Genomic DNA, 24529 nt, shown 5'->3' with positions numbered 1-24529 from the left:
GGAAAACAAGGATCCTCTGATTCTGGAACGTAAGATCTTTCTTCTTGCGGTAGGATTTCATAATCTGGTCTTTAATGGCAAAGTTAAGCAGGCGCAGGATGACAATGCGCGGTCTTGCAGCACCATCTACCTTCCTACCCAGCCGGTGGGCCCGCTCAATCCGCACAGGGCCTAAAGCAGCTGTATCCAAGAGCTCAGACGAAAGCCACTTCTCCAGGACAGTAGCCAAAGTAGCATCAGGCACCACTTCAGGTATCCCTACGAGGCGCAAGTTGTTCTGACGGGAACGGTTCTCCAGATCATCAATCTTGTCCGTGCAAGCAGACACCTGGGCGCGCAGTGTAGCAAGCTCACATTGTACTGCATTCAGAGAGTCCTCTGCTGAGCTCACCCGCTGTTCCACCTCCGTCACTCTGCTGTTAAACGAATGCACTGCCGTGGACAAAGTCGCTAAGGTCTCTGTAACCGTGTCTAATCTCGTGCCCAACGCTGAGACCACTGCCGCTGTGATTTTGGACACTAGTGGTTCAGTAACAGGGTCAGAGTCCTCGGCCCCGCTTGCCATTTTTTCCTCTGCTGAAGCTTGGGCCTTCCCACGTGTCTCGTCCTTCTTAGCACTTTTGGTGGACATAACGGCTCCGTTTTTTCGGACAAACTTGTCCATAAAGGGAAGCAAGGTCACTCGCTCCAAATCGGGTCGCGAACCAAAGCAGAAAATAGTTCAAAATAAGCAGAGGGAAGGGAGAGCTACGGAGCTCAGGAAAAACACAGCTTCCCTGCTCACAGCATGGCCATGCCCCTTAGACCCTTTTTCATGTTTTCTACTCCATCTTTGTTGTCTACTGTTACAAATCTTGGTATTATCCGCAAAAAGGCAAACCTTTCCTTCTAACCCTTCAGCAATATCCTTCACAAACATATTGAATAGGATTGGCCCCAGCACCGAACCTTGAGGGACTCCACTACTCACCTTTCCTTCTTCCGAGCGAATTCCATTAACCACCACCCTCTGATGTCTGTCCTTCAACAAGTTTCTAATCCAGTTCACCATTTTGGGTCCTAATTTCACCTCGTCAAGTTTGCTCAAGAGCCTCCTATGAGGAATTGTGTAAAAGGCTTTGTTGAAATCTAAGTAAATTACATCTAGCATATGTCCTTGATCCAATTCTCTAGTCACCCAATCAAAAAATTCAATCAGGTTTGTCTGGCACAATTTACCTTTAGTAAAACCATGTTGCCTCACTATCCTTTCTTTCAGCAATGCTTCCATTATTTTTCCAATAACCAAAGTAAGGCTTACCAGCCTGTAGTTTCCCGCTTCATCTCTGTGACCACTTTTGTAAATAGGGACCACATCCATTCTTCTCCAAACCCCAGGAACCATTCCTGCCTCCAGAGATTTGTTGAAGAAATCTTTAATAGGACCCGCCAGAACCTTTCTGAGCTCTCTCAGTATCCTGACATGGATCCCGGACGGTCCTATTGCTTTATCCGTCTTCAATTTTTCAAGTTGTTTATAAATACTTTTCTCTGTGAACGGCGCAGAATCTATTCCATTTTTGTGTATAAGTTTGCCAGACAATCTCGGTCCTTCTCCAGGATTTTCTTCTGTAAACACAGTATTTGTTTAGCATGTTTGCTTTTTCCTTATCACTCTTCACATACTGGTTCATAGCATCTTTTAGTTTTTCCATTTTTCATCTTCCTCCTTTTCACTAATATATCAGAAAAAAAATTTGTCTCCCTTTTTTATATTTTTAGTCATTTGCTCTTCCACTTGCGCTTTCACCAGATGTATCTCTCTCTTGGCTTCTTTCAGTTTCACCAGGTAGTCCTTTCTATACTCCTCTTCTTGGTTGTTTTTTTTTATATTTCAGGAACACCAACTCTCTTGCCTTTATTTTCTCTGCCACTAGTTTGGAGAACCATATTGATTTCCTTTTTCACTTGTTGTATTTATTTTCTTCACATAAAGGTCAGTAGCCATTTTTATTTCTCCTTTCAGCTTAGACCACTGTTTATCCACTTCTCTTATATCCTCCCATCCTAACAGCTCTTTCTTCAAGTACTCTCCCATTTTACTAAAGTCCGTATGTTTCAAATCTAGGACTTTGAGTTTTGTGTAGCCGCTCTCCACTTTAGCTGTTATATCAAACCAAACCGTTTGTTGATTGCTACTTTCCAGGTGGGCACCCACTCGAACATTAGAGATACTCTCCCTATTTGTGAGGACCAGATCCAATATCGCTTTTTCCCTCATGGGTTCCGTCACCATTTGTCTGAGCAGAGCCTCTTGAAAGGCATCCACAATCTCCCTACTACTTTTTTATTTCGCAGATGGAACTTTCCAGTTCATATCCAAAAGCAGCATTTCCTCTTTCTTTCTGAACTTTTGGATATCTGCAATCAGATCTTTATCAGTTTGCTGCAATTGAGTCAGAGGTCGGTAGACTACACCCACGTAGATAGAAATTCCATCTTCTCTTTTCAGAGCGATCCATATTGCTTCTTTCTTTCCCCAGATCCCTTGCATTTTAGTCATTTGGATATCAATCTTTACATAGAGCGCTACTCCATTCTTTTAACCATCTCTGTCCATTCTAAAAAGATTATATCCTGGTATGTTTGCATCTTATCCATGGGATTCAATGAACCATGTCTCTGTGCTAGGAACAATATCCAGGTCTGCCTCTAACATCAAGTTTCAAGTTTATTCATGTATTTGATTAAACGCTTATCCTAAGATACTAAGCGTTGTACAATAATAATAAAAACTTTTATAGACAGACAAAAAAGTCAGACAATTTTTCTTACTTAACTATTAAGACCACGGTGGTACAGTAGGAGGGGGGGGAAGAACTACAATATTTATCGAGAAAAGATACATAAAAGGGAAGTACATTAGGGTAGGGAAAAGTTAACAGATTTGCTGGACTAAATCAAATAGTCAATTAAAGGCATCTTTAAAAAAAAAAAAAATAACATTTTAAATTACTTTTAAACTTCTGTATATTTTGTTCGGATCTTATATATATAGGAAGAGAATTCCAAATCATAGGGGCAGTCACCGAGAAGATCGTGGTACGGTGAGTACCTATTATCCTTAGGGATGGGACAATAAGAGTGTGTTGAGAAGTGGATCTAAGAGCTCTAGGTGGGTCATATGGAATTAAAAGTCTGTCAATGAATGCTGGGGAGTGTGTTTGTTTGTTTTAAAAGTTAAAAGGGCAATTTTATATGTTATCCTATATATGACTGGTAACCAATGAGCTTTGTTGTTTAGACTTCGAGAGTCTGTGGTCATTGCTTTCCAACTGTTTTTCAGTGGTAATCTCCTTTTTGTATAGCTTTTTGTTTTGTTTCACTTCCTGTTGCATTGCTAAGAAGTGAGTTGCTAATATTGTTTATATGGCAATCTTTACTACCATCACATCTTGTCTTTTGCTGCGGGGTGGCCTCTATAATTGTCCTTCATACATACACTACCCCCACCTTCTAGTTTAAATGCCTAGAAACATAGAGGAAACAAAATACGGCAAAAATGTGAATGTGATGTATCCAGTCCAATCTTATAAGTATAAAAATATTGTGTGTCTGGATGATAATAAACTTTTTATTGTCTTTCAAAACGACGCCTCAGCCCCACCACTCCACCGCATATAATATTTCATACCGCGGGAAGCATATTGTGGCGCTTCATCATTGGCTGTCAATTTTTGAAAAGTATGTTTTTAATTTTTTAATTTCTTTTTTAATACTTATTTATGTGAGTTCTTTAGAAATAAATATTTCAAAACGGTTTGAAATTGTTTCCCATCATCTTATATACTTTAAAAGTAGATAGTACTTATCCTCAGCTAAAAAGCCCCGGGAGTCAGACCCGACATGTTTCACACATAGTGGTGTTTTTTCAAGGGTCTCCCAAGGGTGCCGCTGTCATCCGACTCCTATAGTTTGCGAGATATATTTATTTTATTTATTTATTTAATTTGTTTCATTTTCTATCCCGTTCTCCCCAAAGAGCTCAGAATGGGTTACATGCTAACATACATAATATACAGTTACCAGGTTACAATTTGCCACAGTTACAGTACAAGTTTTTTTTCCAGTACATGTTTTTATCCTACCTTGACACATATTGGGGATCTAATACCAATATACATTATATACAGTTTCCAGGTAGCAATATGCATTTCAAAAGGGGGTGTGGCCATAGGAGGGATATGGGCATGTCAGAGAATTTAAAAATGTTACGCGCAGTGTTACTAAATAATAGTCAGTGCACCCAACTGGGGCGCCAGCATTTACACCAGATTTCAGCAGGTGTGAGTTTGGGGTCCAAAGGTAGATCACGGAAATCACTTAGTACTGGTCTTTTCCTGCACCCATTTTTTATTACGATTTCTAGAATCCTGTATATATTGTGTAACTACAAAGGGAGTGTACACATGCGCAGGGCTCCCACTTACACACACAACTTACAGAATACAGTACATTATAAGTACCCATGTTGAATTTATATGCTTCAGTTACACCAGGTCTGTAGCTGGTATAACTGGGGCCTGGAAACATAGGCATACTGATGCTAGGTTACACTAATGTGCTATAAAGATTTTTAACATAGGAATAAAATGGAGAAAGTCCATTTTCAAAGAAGCCTAAAGACTGAAAGAGATTGTTGAAATAATATGGGCTGTTGTCTTACATCAGTTAATGCGTGATAATGTTTATTATTCAGTATTTGTAATTCATAACTAATACTTGGGTTATTGATCTGATGATTCTCTAGTGTTTTAATAATTAATTCTGTGATCCCAGAATATTACCTATTTGTTCTTATAAAATTGCCATAACCCACCATTTCACCTGCAGCAGACATATACAATTAAATACAATATTTGTACTCTGAGTTAAATCTTTTCCTGCTTTTTAAAATTGGATAATGTTTTTTCACAATATTTATTTCAATATTTCATAGGTAAGAGGTCCTCCAGCAGCAGGAGCATTTAAAGAAAGGCCAGCAAAACCCACAGCATTTCGTAAGTTTTATGAGCGAGGAGATTTCCCAATTGCCCTTGAGCATGATTCTAGAGGAAACAAAATAGCCTGGAAGGTAAGTTAATGCACAGCTGTGACAGCCAGCTGCTGTTATTGAAGTGACATCTCCTATTGCCAAACAAAGTTAGCTTTTAAGTAAATAAACTAGAGTAATTTCTCAGTAAATGGAAGGTGCTGGGGGAGTTCTTAAGAGACAGGCCCCCTAAGTCAATCTACCTCCTTGACTAACAATTACATTTATTGTGCAAATAGGAAGATGACAGAGCCACTTTACCTTAGAGATTTGTCTACAGCCCAATTCATCTCTATTTTTATGAGGGCCTGGCAATCCAGCCTATTTCAGGCAGTCCATCAAGTGATAGAAGTGACTGGATATAGTGAACAGAAGCTATTTATCTCTCCCAAATTTCACCTTCCTGCAGGACACTTCCAAATGGAAGCTTTAATTACCTAAATGGATAGGTCAAGATTGCTTGCTCCCTGGAAATGCAGAGCAGAATACCAACGAAGACAGATTCTCATTCTGTGCCTGTGCTTTTAGTCTACAGCATATGTTAGCCAACGTAATCGCTGTCATACGTGCCTCTGTTAGACACTGACCTCCACTGCTGAAATCATTACAGCACCGACATTTCTCTGACAAAAGGTTAATTGGCTTCAAAATAAATGTATTGCCTAATGACTCCATTCTAATATGACTGTGTTACTCTCTGAAAAGCCCAGTGATGTTATGTATAAAAACTTGTCAATCTGTTAAATAAGTCGAGCAGACTTTCAAATTTAATTTTGAAAAACTGAAAGCTGATCTATTAACATATCCTACCATTTCATTACTTTTTGTTATAACAGTGGTTTATTTTGGCTGTTTATATTGTCTACTAGCAAAATTAGTTTGGAAACTGAGTAATAGAGAAACAGGAAGAGGTGCAGTAAAGAGCAGCACTTCTGTGTTGACTAATGAGAACTATTACATGCAAACCAGCATTCTTAAAATTGCCCGCTAGTGAGAAATAACTCGCTTAGAAATCCTGATAAGTGACAGAATCAAGTTTTAAATAAAACTTGAAACTTGATTGGTCCCTAGAAAATACTAGCAACACTAGAAATTGACTTTTTTTGATCTCCAGGATCCTTATGCAAAGGAATAGAATGTGTAATATGATGATTTTGAACATGCATTATTTTATTTAAACATGATTTTAAAAGATAAAACTTAGGGCCTCTTTTACAAAACCATTTAGTGTGGACCGCTGTGGTAACTGCCCCAAACCTTATAGGGACTTAAGGGGCTTCAGGCCTTTGCTGCGTGGCAGCTGTTGGTGCATTTTCTGAAAAAATGGGGGTGGAGAAATTAGTTCACAGTATGAGCTGTAGTTTTGTCATATTTTATAGTGATTGATATTTAGTAACATAGTAAATGATGGCAGATAAAGATCTGAACAGTTCATCCTGTCTGCCTAACAGTCACATTCATTATACATTCATGTTTAAATTGTATTTTCTTTAATATTTCTGGGCAATAGACCATAGAAGTCCACCTGTTACTATCTTTAAGCTCCTACTGCTAGATTTGCTATTGAAGCCCACTCCAGTTTATCCTAACCATTCTAAACATAGTAACATAGTAGATGACGGCAGATAAAGACCCGAATGGTCCATCCAGTCTGCCCAACCTGATTCAATTTAAATTTTTTTTTATTTTTTTTTTTCTTAGCTATTTCTGGGCTAGAATCCAAAGCTTTACCCGGTACTATGCTTGGGTTCCAACTGCCGAAATCTCTGTTAAGACTTACTCCAGCCCATCTACACCCTCCCAGCCATTGAAGCCCTCCCCTGCCCATCCTCCACCAAACGGCCATACACAGACACAGACCGTACAAGTCTGCCCAGTAACTGGCCTAGTTCAATATTTAATATTATTTTCTGATTCTAAATCTTCTGTGTTCATCCCACGCTTCTTTGAACTCAGTCACAGTTTTACTCTCCACCACCTCTCTCGGGAGAGCATTCCAGGCATCCACCACCCTCTCCGTAAAGTAGAATTTCCTAACATTGCCCCTGAATCTACCACCCCTCAACCTCAAATTATGTCCTCTGGTTTTACCATTTTCCTTTCTCTGGAAAAGATTTTGTTCTACATTAATACCCTTTAAGTATTTGAACGTCTGAATCATATCTCCCCTGTCTCTCCTTTCCTCTAGGGTATACATATTCAGGGCTTCCAGTCTCTCCTCATACGTCTTCTGGCGCAAGCCTCCTATCATTTTCGTCGCCCTCCTCTGGACCGCCTCAAGTCTTCTTACGTCTTTCGCCAGATACGGTCTCCAAAACTGAACACAATACTCCAAGTGGGGCCTCACCAATGACCTGTACAGGGGCATCAACACCTTCTTCCTTCTACTGACTACGCCTCTCTTTATACAGCCCAGCATCCTTCTGGCAGCAGCCACTGCCTTGTCACACTGTTTTTTCGCCTTTAGATCTTCGGACACTATCACCCCAAGGTCCCTCGCCCCATCCGTGCATATCAGCTTCTCTCCTCCCAGCATATACGGTTCCTTCCTATTATTAATCCCCAAATGCATTACTCTGCATTTCTTTGCATTGAATTTTAGTTGCCAGGCATTAGACCATTCCTCTAACTTTTGCAGATCCTTTTTCATATTTTCCACTCCCTCTTCGGTGTCTACTCTGTTACAAATCTTGGTATCATCTGCAAAAAGGCACACTTTTCCTTCTAACCCTTCAGCAATGTCACTCACATACATATTGAACAGGATTGGCCCCAGCACCGAACCCTGAGGGACTCCACTAGTCACCTTTCCTTCCTTCGCGCGACTTCCATTAACCACCACCCTCTGGCGTCTGTCCGACAGCCAGTTTCTGACCCAGTTCACCACTTTGGGTCCTAACTTCAGCCCTTCAAGTTTGTTCAACAGCCTCCTATGAGGAACTGTATCAAAGGCTTTGCTGAAATCCAAGTAAATTACATCTAGCATATGTCCTCGATCCAGCTCTCTGGTCACCCAATCAAAAAATTCAATCAGGTTCGTTTGGCACGATTTACCTTTTGTAAAGCCATGTTGCCTCGGATCCTGTAACCCATTAGATTCAAGGAAATACACTATCCTTTCTTTCAGCAACACTTCCATTATTTTTCCAACAACTGAAGTGAGGCTCACCGGCCTGTAGTTTCCTGCTTCATCCCTGTGACCACTTTTATGAATAGGGACCACATCCGCTCTCCTCCAATCCCCAGGAATCACTCCCGTCTCCAGAGATTTGTTGAACAAGTCTTTAATAGGACTCGCCAGAACCTCTCTGAGTTCCCTTAGTATCCCGGGATGGATCCCGTCTGGTCCCATCGCTTTGTCCACCTTCAGTTTTTCAAGTTGCTCATAAACACCCTCCTCCGTGAACGGCGCAGAATGTACTCCATTTTCTCGTGTAACTTTGCCAGACAATCTCGGTCCTTCTCCAGGATTTTCTTCTGTGAACACAGAACAGAAGTATTTGTTTAGCACATTTGCTTTCTCCTCATCACTCTCCACATATTTGTTCCCAGCATCTTTTAGCCTAGCAATTCCATTTTTTATTTTTCTCCTTTCACTAATATATCTGAAAAAATTTTTATCTCCCTTTTTTACATTTTTAGCCATTTGTTCTTCCGCCTGTGCCTTCGCCAAACATATCTCTCTCTTGGCTTCTTTCAGTTTCACCCTTAGTCCATTCTGTCACTGGAGTTTCTATCAAAGCCCTTTCCAGCTCACCCTAAACCAAATCACTATATGTGGGACATCCAGTACCAGCCTTAGTTTGTTTTATACCATTAATTTCTAATTAGAGATCCTCTCTGTTCATACCATGCTTTTTTGAATTCTGTCGCCATCCACCACCTTCCCATGGGAGGGCATCTAGGCATCCACCACCTTCTCTGTGAAAAATAATTTCCTAACATTACTCCTAAGTCTGCCACCCTGCAACCTCAATTCATGCCCTCTAGTTTTACCATTTTCCTTTGGAAAAGATTTGTTTGTTTATTAATGCCTTTCAAGTATTTAAATGTCTATATCATATCTCCCCTATCCCTCCTCTCCTCTAGATTATACATATTATCTTTGGACAAATAGGCAGCATATTCTCACATGTGGATGACATCATCCATGGAACCCAGTATGGACGGTGAAAAGTGCACCTGCACTTTAAGAATTCATAAGCTTCTAGACTGCCTGCACTGTGCATGCGCAAGTGACTTCCTGCCCAATGAGGGCTCGTGGTACCTCAGTTCTTCATTTTATGTGGAGTGAAGAGTGCTGCATTGCCTTCCCCTCACCACGTTCATTTGTGAAATATATTCTAACATGTGGGTTCAAGAAGTGCAGTTAGTGTCAATGGTATATTTCCATCATTGACCAGCACAATTGGTGTATCCAGTGTTTGGGTCCTGAACATCGGGTGGACTCCTGCATTCATTGCTCTACTCTTCAGTAGCATTCATTGAAGGCCCATCGGCTTCAGCAAGAGAAAATATTTTGGTACTCTTGTGGAGGAAACGTCGCAACCCTTGTTACTAAAGGTGTATGCATCAACATCGGCATTGGACATTCCTACCTCTGGAAAGCCTGCTAAGAAGCCTACCACTTCTCAATCAGCGTCACAGGCTGCCTCAGCATCAAGTCCTCGTTGCAGGCCAAACCTCGATACTGGCATTTTCCTTCGGTGCAGGCTGTGTCTCCTACTAGGCGTGCATCCTCGTTGAGGTCTCTTACCCCCAGACACCCTACCATACCATTAATACTCGCTCAGTCTCAGGTATTGATACAGGGTATTCGATCCAAGGTTGATGAATTTCTGCACAGAGAGATTGGTGACTTGTTCAAACTAATCTCCATGCCAGTGTCTACACCAACCTCATCGGTACCAGCCCTGCCTGAGCGTAGTCCCCCTAGGCTACAAGGTACTGCTTTGGAGTCTGCCTCTAAACATCTCTCTGCTTCGCATCAACATTCCTCAAGTCAACGTCAACGCTCATCTTCGGAGCTTCATTCTGTGTCCAAGAGGCATCAATGCTCTCGATCCCAGTGCTGGCAATTGTCTTCCTTGGAGCATCTAACATCATCGGAGCATCGACACCCTTCTTACATAGAGATTCGACATCAAGACATCAAAGGTCTTCATCGGGACACCGAGATGTTTCATCGAAATGACACTCTTTATCGAGACATCAACGATCCTCATCTAAACGTTGGCGTTCTCAATCTAAGTATTCCACTTTGACGCATACATCGGTTGGATCATCACAATATTGACAATCCCCTTCTTCAGTATCATGGGTCGGTACCGTCATCATAGAGACTCTACAAACTTCGACCAAGACTCTGATTTACAATCAGATCATAGTGGCTCAGAATGGGAGGACAATTTATCAGCTCCTGAACCTTATGGTATACCTTCAGAGCCGTTTCCACCACCACCTAGTAGAAGATCACCTCCTGAAGGTATTTCTTTCACCAAGTACATCAGGCAGTTGGGTAAAGAGCTTCCTGTAAAATTGGAGGCATTGGACATTGATGAGCCTTCCAAGGAGCTTTTGAAATTGCCTCTTCACTTTCTTGTCCAGGGTTTGATAAACCGCAACTCCAACATCAGTCATTGCAGGTAGAATCCACCCTTAAAAGTCATCTAGCTCCAGAGTTTATGCCACAGCCCCTCCAGGTCGTGAAGGCAGAACCATGGACAAATTAGGTCGTCGGTTATATCAAAATTCAATGCTAGCCAACAGAGTTTTGAATTATAAATTTTTCATGTCTTTTTATTTTAAGCAGTTGAAAAAGATATTGGTATTTGAGCGGTACATTCCACCAGTTTATCTTCCTGAGTTCAAGCATATTACTCATGCCCTACTGCAAACCAGAAAGTATATGGCTCTTACTGCGTTTAACATGTTTGAGCTGTTGTCCAGAGCTTCAGCTATGGCCTTAGCTATGAGACGTCTGGCATAGTTGCAAGTCTCTGATATGGACATCAATCTTCAAGACTGATTAGCCAACATACCATGTATAGGAGAAGAGCTTTTTGGAGAGAAAGTAGAGTCTGCCACGCAGAAGCTGACTCAACAGGAGCAGAGTTGGAGCACTCTTAATAAAACCAAGAGGCCTCAATCTACCAAACCTGCTCAGAAGTCATCTTCTTATTCTTATGACAGATGGTATACTGCTTCTTCTTCAGCTAAAGAGAGAGAGAGAGAGAGACAACAAAAATCTCAGAAGCAGCAACCATCTATGTCTCAGAAACCAGCTCAGTCTTTTTGACCTGCTTCTAGAGAGCATTGTTCAGCTAACACCCTTACAGCCTCTTCCTCTTTACATCACATCCTCTTTTAGGGATGCCTCACCTTTGATGTCTTGGTGTGCTTGGGTTACGGATTTTAGGTATTATAGGGCCTATCAGCTGTTTTATGCTTTCTCTGTATTTCTTTGTCCATTATTTTGGGCCTTAGGGAGGCATAGCATATTTAGTGGACAGTAGTTCAGATGCCTGCATTTTCTTGAAGTATGAAGGGTATTCATTAGGCACCTTATAATCACATACGACTTTAGTTGTTCAGGCTATCTATTTGTTCTGTTAGGGGTACAATATGGAGGTGATAACTGCCATAATTACCATAGCACAATGTTTACTGGGACAATTGTTTCAGCTTATAGACTTGCTGCTGATTAGCTATAGTCTACAGTTGGAGTTCATTCTACCAGTTGGGTGGCAACTTCAGCAGACGCTACCAATTTTTTCATTGGATGGCATTGGTAGAGCGGTAAATTAGTCTCCATGACATATCATCTTCAGAGGTTGTAGACAGAATAGGACAGCTATTTCTAGCACTTCCAAATACACTTTCACTTTTATGCGGGGCATTGGCTGTTTTCCCTCCGTACTTTAGGACTGCTTTGCTATATCCCACTTGTCTCTGGTTTCATATGCTTCTAGGGCTAAGGAAAGAAAAATTATGTCTTAGCTGATAATTTTCTTTCCTTTTGATGCAGCAGATGAATCCAGAGCCCCACCCTGTCTCACAATTTTGATATTCTGTGTGAATTTTCGATTTTGCTTTTTGGTTGGTGTTTATAGTTTTGTTTCGGGTGGTTGTTCTGTGATTCTGAATTAGCAGTGTGTGAACCTAACATAATATAAATTTTTATTTATATATTGCATAAGCCTTTTGGTTCTATGTAGTTTACAAAAGAGGTAAAACTGACCAAGTCAGTGAGCTACAACATAACTTGGCAAAAGAGGTTAACAGTGGAATTGCAAAGGAGGTTGGCAGTGTATAGGTTTACCGTATTTCCCTGCATATAGGCCGCCCCATTGTATAGGCCGCAAAAAATGCCTACACAAGTTTTAAAACTGGTAGATAAGCCACCCCATTGTATTAGCAGTAACTGGGGGTGGCCTATATAATTTTGGACTCGCTGCTCCTCAAATCGCGGCCAGCGGTGCAGGGCAGAGCATTTGGTTCCTGAGCACGAGCCTGCTGTTGCAGGAGGAGTGCCAGACTAGTCCCTGGACTTTTGCTGCTGCGCGTGAGCTAATTTCTGTTGTGTCCTTCTGTAGCATCTCTTTTCACACAGTGGGGGCGCAACAGTCCAATGTTCCCGTTGCTCCAAGCGTCATCTTTCCTTCACTTTAGCCAGCATCTCCAAAGCTGGCAGAGCCGAATGAGCCGCTCGCTAAACATGAGTTTATGCAGAAGGGTGCAGCTGTTGCTGTGGACTGTCTTCTTGGAACTTTTGCTCATGTCTTGGGGTGCATCGGCTGCCATGGATGAATGCATGGACGAACACTGGTGAGCCCAGCGTTGCATGCCTGAATTCATCAACGCTACCTTTAATATGACCATAGTAGCTAACAACACGTGCGGCTCTCCTCCAGAGGAGTACTGAGTCCAGACGGGATACACTGGGATGACCAAATCCTGTCACCAGTGTGATGCCAGCCAGCCTCACTTGCAGCATGGAGCTGCGAGAACTGACGGCAAAGGCATGCAGGAAACAGCGCTGGGCTGGGCTGGAGATCGAAAAGATCTCTCCTGCCCTGCACCACTGGCCACAATTTGATGAGCAGTGAGTCCAGCGAGGGCGGTATGGGGGGAGGGATGATTTTTAAAAATTGTATGGGCCGCTCCAGTTTTGCAAGCCGCACCCACTATATCGGCTTGCAAAACCTATATATAGGTTGCGGCCTATATTTGGGAAAATATGGTACATCTGAGAGTATCTTAAGAAGGACTGCTGAATTTAGAGAATAGGTGTGTTTTTAGGAGCTTTCTAAAGTGCATGTAGGAGGCTGATACTTTGACCAATTGGATCAATTATGGGTCTCTGGAAGCAGCTTGGATTGATAGGAGTCTATTGATAATCTTTTCTGAGTGCAACTTTGATTTAGGGGAATGTAAAGAATGATTGAGTGTGGATCGGCCTGGTCCAGTGAATATGAATTGATTGGTAAGATAGGCCATGTAATGCTTTGTAAAAGAGGTAGCTGAACTTGAAGAACACTCATCTCTCTATCGTCAGCCAGTGTAGATTTTAATAGATCGAGATAATGTGGCTGAATTTTCTCAGGTTGAAAATGAGCCTAACTGCATTGTTTTTGATGACACTTAGTCTCTGATGCTTAGCCTGCGTAATCCGCTAAGTATACAATGTTGCAGTAGTTTAAGATGCTTAAGACTAGTGCTTGGACTAGGAGTTGGAATGGTGCCAGTTCAAAGTATTTTCTTATGGATCTGAGTTTCCATAGTGTGTTGAAACCTTTGCGTATGACATGATCCACTTAGACTGACATGGATAGTTGTCTGTCTTGATCAGTGGTTCCCAACCCTGTCCTGGAGGACCTCCAGGCCAGTTGGGTTTTTGAGATAATCCTAATGAATATGCATGGGGCAGAATTGCATGCCTGTCACCTCCATTATATGCAAATCTCTCGCATGCATATTCATTAGAGCTATCCCAAAAACCCAACTGGCCTGGTGGTCCTTCAGCACAGGGTTGGGAACCACTGGTCTAGATGAACACCCAGGATTTTAATTGTAGAGGAGATTGGAAAGTTAGTTCTCCTCAGGGTTAGGGAATCCATTGTGAAGTTTGTGGATGTGGTTATGAATAATTTTTTTTTCTCAGTATTTAGTTTTAATTTGGAGTGGACCATCTAATGTTCTGTGGTGGACAAGCTTGAGTGTATTCTTTATAATTCTATGTGCGTCAGGTGGGTAATCGGGAGGACAATAGTGATGTCATCGGTGTAGCTATAGTGGGCGATATTTAGACTGCTTAAACGATCTAGAGAGGCTAAGTAGACGTTGAAGAGGAGGGGCAACAGTGGGAAGCCTTGTGGGATGCCACAGCTGCTGGTCCATTTGTCAGATAGTGTATCTTTATTTATTTATTTATTTGTTCAAAAAGTTGGGTGCTGTCTATCCTCCAGGAGGGGTACTCCCTCCACTTCAGTCACGTACCCCCCCGGACAGGCCTCCAAGAGAGTTTCCTTCTGCTCAATCTCAGCTCCCTCTCCTTCTGTAGGAAGCTCGGGCCCTGCTTCGCCTTTGGGCGGTCGAGGTGGTTCCCCGAGATCAGTGGAACTCCGGATTTTATTCCCGGTACCTTCTGATACCCAAGAAGACGGGGGATCTACGTCCAATCCTGGACCTCCGTGCTCTGAACAAAGTTTCTGGTCCGGGAACGTTTCAGAAATGCTCACCCTTTCCACGTTGTATCCCCTCTTGGACGAGGGGGATTGGCTGTGCTCACTGGACCTCAAGGAGGCGTACACGCACATTCCGATAAACCTGGCCTCTCGCTGGTATTTGAGATTCCGGGTGGGAGATCTCCATCTACAGTATCGTGTTCTCCCCCTCAGCCTGACGGGCTCTCCGAGAGTTTTCACGAAATGTCTGGTTGTGGTAGCTGCGGCCCTGCATCTCCGCGGCCTGCAGGTGTTTCCCTACCTCAACGACTGGTTGATCAAAGCGTTCTCTTGCGCCGAAGTCCTGCGAGTGACGAATCAGACCATCGTGCTCCTTCAGAGTCTTGGCTTTGAGGTGAATTTTCCCAAGTCTCACCTCTGCCCATCTCAGTCTCTCGAGTTCATCGAAGCGGTCCTGGACATGGTTCGTCTCCGCTCCTTCTTACCTCGGTCTCGTCAGAAGGCCCTTATCCATTTGTGTCAAATGGTGACCCATCTGCCCGCGACACCTGCTCGACTCATGATGGTCCTCCTAGATCACATGGCCTCCACGGTTCATGTGACTCCTTTTGCCAGACTTCACCTACGTATTCCTCAATGGACTCTGGCGTCTCAATGGAACCAGATTAGAGATCCTCTCTCTCGACGCATTGTCGTGACTCCTTTGTTGAAGAGGTCTCTCCATTGGTGGATGCTCTCTTCCAATCTTTCCAGAGGTTTTCTGTTTCAGGCTCCTCCTCCGCAAAAGGTCCTCACGACCTATGCTTGGGGGGCTCATCTGGACGGCCTGTGCACCCATGGTCTTTGGTCCCTAACGGACCGCCTTTGCCACATCAATCTTCTGAAGCTTCGAGCGATTTTCCTCGCTCTGAAGGCCTTTTGTCACCTGCTTTGCGACCAGGTGGTGCTGGTTCACACGGACAACCAGGTCGCCATGTATTATATCAACAAACGGGGTCACGGGGTCCAGGTCCCTGTGCCTGGAGGCGGTGCGGCTCTGGGATTGGGCCATCCTCCGCAACATATTCCTTTGAGCTGTCTACATTCAGGGCCAGCGGAACTGTATGGCGGACAGGTTGAGTCATCTGCTGCAGCCTCAGGTTGAGTCATCTGCTGCAGCCTCTCGAATGGTCGCTCCACTCTGGGACCCTGTGTCAGGTGTTTGCTCATTGAGGGACTCCGGATGTCGACCTGTTCGCATCCCCCCTCAATCACAAGTTGCCCCGCTTCTGCTCCAGGGTTTACACCCCTCTCAGATTCGAGGCGGATGCCTTCCTTCTGGATTGGACGAACGAGTTACTGTATGCATTCCCTCCATTCCCTCTGATTCTGAAGACTCATGTCAAGCTCAAGTCTTCGCGTGCCACCATGATTCTGATAGCTCCTCGGTGGCCCCGACAACCTTGGTTCTCCCTTCTGTTGCAACTCAGTTCCAGGGAGCCTCTTCCTCTGCCTATTTTTCCTTCTCTGCTTACACAGAGTCAGGGTTCTCTGCTTCATCCCAACCTCCAGTCTCTGCACTTAACAGCTTGGTTCCTCGAGACTTAATGCCCTCGTTCCAGTTCTCCCAGCCTGTGCTGGATGTCCTGGAGGCGTCTCGGAAGGAGTCCACTCGCCAATGTTACCATCAGAAGTGGACCCGCTTTTCTTCCTTGTGTGCTACACGGCAGCTGGAGCCGCTGTCCGCCTGCTTATCAGCTGTCCTGGATTATCTGTTGCACTTGTCTGGCGCTGGACTCAAGTCCTCTTCGATTCGAGTCCACCTTAGTGCCATTGCTGCTTTTCATCAGCTGATTGACGGGAAGCCTATCTCTGTTCATCCTGTGGTCTCCCACTTCATGAAAGGGCTTTTCCACATTCGTCCGCCCCTCAAACCTCCTCCGGTGGTTTGGGATCTTAACGTGGTCCTTGCTCAATTGATGAAACCTCCATTCAAGCCGTTAGCGCAGGCTCACTTGAAGTATCTTACTTGAAAAGTTGTGTTCCTTATTGCTCTCACTTCTGCCCGTCGGGTCAGTGAGCTTCAAGCCCTGGTAGCGGATCCACCTTTCACTGTCTTCCATCACGATAAGGTGGTCCTCCGTCCCATCCTAAGTTCTTGTCTAAGATTGTTTCTGATTTTCACATTAACCAATCCATTGTTCTTCCTGTGTTTTTTCCGAAGCCCCATTTTCACCCTGTAGAAGTGGCTCTGCATTCTCTTGATTGTAAGCGTGCGCTGGCCTTCTACTTGAAGCGCACCGCTCCTCATCTTTCTGTTCCCCAGCTGTTCCTCTCTTTCGATCCTAATCGCATGGGTCGCTCTGTTTCTAAGTGGACCATTTTTAACTGGTTGGCCGCTTGTATCTCTTTCTGTTATGCTCAGGCTGGTCTCTCCCTGCTGGGTTGATTCACAAGCCACAAGGTCCGAGCGATGGCGGCGTCTTTTGCTTTCCTCCACTCGACTCCCATCGAGGACATCTTTAAGGCTGCCACTTGGTCCTCGGTTCATACGTTCACCTCACACTACTGTCTGGATACTTTTTCCAGGCGTGATGGCCATTTTGGCCAATCTGTTTTGCAGAATCTGTTCTCCTAAATTGCCAACTCTCCCTCCATCCCCTTTTAGTAAGCTTGGAGGTCTCCCACAAGTAGAGAATATGCTGCCTGCTTGTCCTGGGATAAAGCACAGTTACTTACCGTAACAGGTGTTATCCAGGGACAGCAGGCAGATATTCTCGCAACCCACCCACCTCCCCATGGTTGGCTTCTTTGCTTGCTATCTGAACTGAGGACATGCTGAGGAGACGCATGCCCTAGGCAGGGTGGGAGGGGCACGCGCACATGCGTGAGCCAATTGCAAGCCTGAATGTCTTCGAGCAAGTCTGCTTGCGAAAACGTCCGCTAGGGGGCTCCGTCGGTGACGTCACCCACATGTAGAGAATATTTGCCTGCTGTCCCTGGATAACACCTGTTACAGTAAGTAACTGTGATTTTCTGGATGTTGAGGGCCTACAGAATGTGCTTCATTCTCCACTGATGTGCGGCCATCTCTGAAGCAGTTGTACCACTCCTTTATCTGTGTGGTGTCCATTGTTTCGTCCCCAAAGGCCTGTTGAATCTTGCAGATCATTTCCACTTGGTAATCGCCAAGCTTTACACAAAATTTAATGTAGTAGCGTTGTTCGAAAGAAAATCCGACGGTGCTCACATACACTTCCTCACTTATTGGCGGTCTGCTGGCCACTGACAGCTTCTGTAGGTGGGAAAAAATTCAAGCATGCACGTTAGAGTCGTCTACATACGTGCACCAAACCATGCCTCCCTAGCTTTATTTGTTTACGCAAGAAAATTAAGGTCTCATACTTTTTAAACAGCCCTTGTATATCCTGCAAATCTAACAGTGCTAAGCAGGTTCCAAAATTACATACATAATCAAAAAAACCAAGACAAAAACACACAAAAAAATACAAAATCTATATAACAAGAGCTAGAAACAACAAATTTAAAATATCATAAAAAAACTGAATAAAAAGAAGAGAGGAAAAAAAAAAAACATATCATACAGCTAAAAAAGGTATTTAATAAAATGCCACCTTAAGCAAATTTATAACCTCAAAAATTGACGTGCAAATAACACTGTTTTCACACCTTTCCTGAACTGAGTCAAAGTAAGAGCCTGCCTTAACTCCAAAGGAAGAGCATTCCAGCAAACTGGACCCTGTATGGAAAACAGTTTTACGAGTTACAGATAGTTTTGCAAAGGTCAAAGATGGCACTTTCAAACTCGCCCTGTCCATGGAACGTAATGTGCGCGATGGTTGATAGACCTGTAAACCAGAGCACAACACTGACGGGGAAACTGAACTTGGTAGCTGACTATATTTTTCAATTGCTTAGGCATTGGCAGGGCACTTACTGACGCCTAAGTTTAGACACTGATTATAGAATTTTCCCCTAACTGATTAGTATTTGGTTAGTATGAGAGCCCTTACCCTCTAGTACCGTATTTTCACGCATATAACGCGCGCGTTATACGCGTTTTTACCTACCGCGCATACCCCTCGCGCGTTATATGCGTGAGCGCGGTATACAAAAGTTTTAAAACATAGTTCCCACCCCCGCCCGACGCCCGATTCACCCCCCCAGCATGACCGCTCGCACCCCCATCCCGAACGACCGCTCGCACGCGCTCCCACCCGCACCCGCATCCACGATCGGAGCAAGAGGGAGCCCAAGCCCTCTTGCCCGGCCGACTCCCCGACGTCCGATACATCCCCCCCCCCCGGCAGGACCACTCGCACCCCCACCCCGAAGGACCGCCGACTTCCCGACAATATCGGGCCAGAAGGGAGCCCAAACCCTCCTGGCCACGGCGACCCCCTAACCCCACCCCGCACTACATTACGGGCAGGAGGGATCCCAGGCCCTGCTGCCCTCGACGCAAACCCCCCTCCCTCCAACGATCGCCCCCCCCAAGAACCTCCGACCGCCCCCCCCCAGCCGACCCGCGACCCCCCTGGCGACCCCCACGACCCCCCACCCCCCTTCCCCGTACCTTTGGTAGTTGGGCCAGAATGGAGCCCAAACCCTCCTGGCCACGGCGACCCCCTAACCCCACCCCGCACTACATTACGGGCAGGAGGGATCCCAGGCCCTCCTGCCCTCGACGCAAACCCCCCTCCCCCCCAACGACCGCCCCCCCCCAAGAACCTCCGACCGCCTCCCAGCCGACCCGCGATCCCCCTGGCGACCCCCACGACCCCCCCACCCCCCTTCCCCGTACCTTTGGTAGTTGGCCGGACAGACGGGAGCCAAACCCGCCTGTCCGGCAGGCAGCCAACGAAGGAATGAGGCCGGATTGGCCCATCCATCCTAAAGCTCCGCCTACTGGTGGGACCTAAGGCGCGTGGGCCAATCAGAATAGGCCCTGGAGCCTTAGGTCCCACCTGGGGGCGCGGCCTGAGGCACATGGTCGGGTTGGGCCCATGTGCCTCAGGCCGCGCCCCCAGGTGGGACCTAAGGCTCCAGGGCCTATTCTGATTGGCCCACGCGCCTTAGGTCCCACCAGTAGGCGGAGCTTTAGGATGGATGGGCCAATCCGGCCTCATTCCTTCGTTGGCTGCCTGCCGGACAGGCGGGTTTGGCTCCCGTCTGTCCGGCCAACTACCAAAGGTACGGGGAAGGGGGGTGGGGGGGTCGTGGGGGTCGCCAGGGGGATCGCGGGTCGGCTGGGAGGCGGTCGGAGGTTCTTGGGGGGGGGGCGGTCGTTGGGGGGGAGGGGGGTTTGCGTCGAGGGCAGGAGGGCCTGGGATCCCTCCTGCCCGTAATGTAGTGCGGGGTGGGGTTAGGGGGTCGCCGTGGCCAGGAGGGTTTGGGCTCCCTTCTGGCCCAACTACCAAAGGTACGGGGAAGGGGGGTGGGGGGGTCGTGGGGGTCGTCAGGGGGATCGCGGGTCGGCTGGGGGGCGGTCAGAGGTTCTTGGGGGGGGGCGGTCGTTGGGGGGAGGGGGGTTTGCGTCGAGGGCAGGAGGGCCTGGGATCCCTCCTGCCCGTAATGTAGTGCGGGGTGGGGTTAGGGGGTCGCCGTGGCCAGGAGGATTTGGGCTCCCTCCTGGCCCGATATTGTTGGGGAGTCGGCGGTCCTTCGGGGGGAGGGATGTATCGGACGTCGGGGGGGGCATCAGGCTTTCAGGATGGGGACAGACCTTCAAGGGGGGACAGTGCACGGAAGTCAGGGGGGGTGAACGGAGAGTCGGGACAGCGCACGGAAAGTCAGGGCAGTGCACGGAAGTCAGGGGGGGGGGAACGGAGAGTCGGGACAGCGCACGGAAAGTCAGGGCAGTGCACGGAAGTCAGGGGGGGGTGAACGGAGAGTCGGGACAGCGCACGGAGAGGCGGGGCAGTGCACGGAAGTCAGGGGGGGTGAACGGAGAGTCGGGCAGCATGCGCGGTATAATCGTGAGCGCGTTATACCAAAGTTTTTGTGCTTATCATCGTGATTTCTGCGCGCTATACACGTGTGCGCGTTTTATACGGGTGCGTGTTATTTGCGTGAAAATACGGTAAATAAGTATTGGTAAGGCCTTCCATGCTAATGGCCATGTGCTAATTGGGAAATTAGCACGTGGCCATTAATGGGGGAAATAGGAAATATGGCCATTTTACAGCCACAATAAAAGTGGCCTCAGTGCGCATGAAAGCTCTTCGCCACTGATACCATAGGCCACTTTTTAGTGCAGCTTAGTAAAAGGGCCCCTTACAGAATGTCAGAAAACATATATACTATAGAACAATCTCATATAAATAGTGCAATGGATTCATTTTTAAAAAGTAAACATGTTTTAGAGATCTGTTGTAAAAAAATAAAAGTGACAATGCATGAGTCAGTCAACACCTAATCTGGACCAAATTTCTGATTCAAGTAAAAGCAGGAAAAAAATTTAAAAAACTTGCAAGTCAGTTGACATAGATTATTGAAATAATGCATTTTTTAAGATGTTATCCTCCTGTAACTTTTGAAAGGAAAATAATCCCCCTATCTTTTCACAGGTTGTAGTTCCATCTTTAACAATCTTATAGAAATTGTAAACCACTCTGAAAGGTTTCTAGAGGGCAGTAAATCAAATAATAATAAACTTGAAAAATTATGGAATGAATTTATGATATGAATTCTATGAGAAATTTTGAAACTGATTATTTACCTGTGTGAAACTCCCCTTTGAAATGTCCTAAGTTCCTCTGCAGCAAAATCTTTGTGCAGTGCCTATAGTGTACATACAAAATGGGGAGCAATAGAAGGCAGACCAGAGGAAATACATGTGGGGATTTCAGTTTGAAATATCTTCAACTATTTTCCTCCTGCTTTTCCCATACATAGATGTACCAGTGTACAGTAAAAGCATCTCTAAGACACTAGCTGATCAGCATATTTTGGAAGAGGCACTCCCAAGGGAGTTTCCTTTTCAAAATACATTTTTAGATCCTTATATACCAATTATCCATGAGACTGAAAACTGAATGGAAAAGCAAGAAATAACTCTTCCTAAAATCAGGTTGAAGTCCTGTAATGTTTATACAATTGTTTTTAATTAGGCTATATTTTATTGGATTTTTGCCTTTAGCTACAGAAAAGAACTGGTGTGAAGAAATAGATGTCCCATTCAAAAACTGAGTACACAAACAGATTTATGGACATTTTACACTTTTTGCCCTATACATTGATTTATTTGTGCTTAGATTTGATGTACTCCATTTCTGAAGGAAGCTCATCGAGTCCTTCGATCTTGCATCAGTGATGTATCCCTCTATGTCAAAGCCATCGGTGCAGCAGAGCCATATCAATCACTGATCCACATAATTGATGTTTTCAGTTTCTTGGTCCTGCTCATTGCCCACTTTCTTGTAAGCACTGCTCTACATTTTGAAAAAAATCACTGAAGGCTAGACAGCTCCAGTTCGACAACATTTCCCATTGACTTTGGGTGCATTGACTTCAGGAACGTTGACATCGATAGCACCGAGAATGTATGCAACTTCCGATGCCGAGATGCATAAACTCCATTGGCATCGAAGACGGTATCGACTTCCACACCTCACTTGGCGTTGGCATCCTCACCATCAGGGTCATTAAGGAAAAAGGCTAAGAAGCATAAGCATGGGTCCTGAGCAGTAGTGGGGTGATGTCTATGGGACAGTAATGGAATGGATATCAGGACATGATAGTGCAGTATTTTTGTGGAATTTTTCTACAAAAGGGCCTGTTTTTCGTATGATTCTGGGTAACTCTAGTTAGATACAAGCATATGTGTAAGTTAAGGCCACGCCCAATAGAAGCATATGAAAAACTGGTGAATAAAAATCTGAATATTAGTCAAAGCCAGAAAAACACACTACAGATTAATATTAAGGGAAAGTATAATATTATTTTTATGTACTTTGCTATTAGGCTAAATCATGAAGGAAATCAGGATATACATGGACTCCATTTTGGGTTCTTTGTCTTTCTGTGTCTTGTGCTCCATTTTGTAATTAGCCTATGTTCAGGTCTTTGTTCAGGTTTAGCATTGTGGTGTTAATTGATACCAGATGTGCCTTAGGCTGGCTAGGAAGAAGTATCCTAAACTGAGATATAACATTTATGAAATAGGAATGACCAAGTTATGAATGTATGGAATGCTTGGGCCCAAGCAAGTATGAATGTGTGGTATGAAAAAATTTGTATTAAAAATGAAATGGAAGAATACTAAGGAAAAAATCCTGAACACAACATCCGGAAATGGTTAACTTAGAGTCAGAGACTGCTGTTCCAGTCTCTAACATAGGAAGGTTTCTGTGTGAAGATCAATGAAATTTGAAACTATCAGCTCAGGGAGAGCCCTCTTTTCCTCTAAGGCTGACCAATTTTCAGCACTGTTTGTAGGTAACATGAAACTTAGCTGTTCAAAGCAGGCTTAGAATATTTCAGCAGCTTGCCTGACACATAGACAAATTGTCTGAAATAAGTTTTAAGAATGATAAAGGAATATTGGATATGTTATAAAATGTTAATGTATATTCAGAAATGAATGTAAACCAAACAAATATGATTTCTGGAACTTTTAAACATATAAGAGGAATTTTCTTTGTCTAACTTTTAAACACCACCTCTGTTATTTTATTGGCTGACAAGCCAGTGATGTTACACTGAGCCAAAGATATATAATGGAGTGTTTCGAAATACTGAACTGAGTTCGTTATCAGAAGGCCAGCATTTTGGCAACTATAACGACCTCCCACTAATGCAACTGTTAACGCAAGCAATTATGCTTTATTCTTTTGAGTCTCATAATGAAAAAATATAAACAATAACTAAATAAATACATAATTATAATTATTATATTTTGGTAAAACCTTGCGTTAGTGTCATTTTGCATGTTTTGTTATTTTTCACACCTTGAGTGAAAGTTAGCAGCTTAATTGACAACTGCAGCTTTATGAGTGCGCGGGCGTCAAATTCCCATGCTCAGTCCCCATCCAGGCATGCATCAGCATCCTCTCGGGCGTCAACACCATCGATATTCTGTCAGCGCATCGAGGCACATTCTCTTTACAAGTTCTGTCTCCTCAAAGGCATGCCTCTCATCGAGGCCACCAATGTCTAGACAGCTTGTGGCACCTACTGTACCAACCACTATGGTATTGGTGACCTCTCTGCAGGAGCAGATAAAGGAGACTTTAAAAGGGGAGTTGGTTAATATGCTGCGGTCACAAGCAGTTCAAAGCCCTGCGATGACAAAACTTGTATCAGCCTAGCCTGAGCATCGATCTCTGTAGGCTTCAAGCACCAGATCTCACACTCTCCATCGACATTGGTCGAGATCGAGGAAAATAACATCCAGACATCAAAGCACTTCTTCAATATCAGATCAACACCGAAAGTGATCTAGAAGTACCTCTCAATGCTCTCCTTGATGTCATGATACACATCCTCAACTTGATATAACTCTCAACACTGTCTGTCTCGATATTCTCCATCACCACAGGGCATCGATGAATATGACTCAGACTTGTCAAACCATTCTTCCTCTGGATGCCAGGAACACTTGGCTGATAAGTCATATGGGATCTCTTCAGACCCATATTCTCCACCACCTAGAAGGAGATCATAACTGCAGAGTCTCTCATTCACCAAGTTATTATATGACAGATGGGTCAAGATCTGCCAATCAAACTTGAGTCAGAATCTGAACCCAGAGCTGAAATTTTTGATTCTC

General features: G+C 44.6%; 1 protein-coding gene across 3 annotated transcripts in view; it reads left to right on the top strand.

Moving 5' to 3' along the window:
- PACRG (parkin coregulated) overlaps positions 1-24529 on the top strand; it is a 782093-nt gene that overhangs the window by 241458 nt on the left and 516106 nt on the right. For all 3 annotated transcript variants that reach the window (XM_033939134.1, XM_033939132.1, XM_033939133.1), the window contains one exon: positions 4979-5113. In XM_033939134.1, coding sequence (XP_033795025.1) covers positions 4979-5113 — 135 coding nt within the window. The remainder of the gene's footprint in view (positions 1-4978; positions 5114-24529) is intronic.

The sequence above is a fragment of the Geotrypetes seraphini genome, chromosome 3, assembly GCF_902459505.1.
Source record: "Geotrypetes seraphini chromosome 3, aGeoSer1.1, whole genome shotgun sequence".
NCBI classification, from domain to species: Eukaryota; Metazoa; Chordata; class Amphibia; order Gymnophiona; family Dermophiidae; genus Geotrypetes; species Geotrypetes seraphini.
The sequence above is the reverse complement of the archived record's forward strand: the minus strand, read 5'-3'. Positions and strand labels throughout refer to the sequence as shown.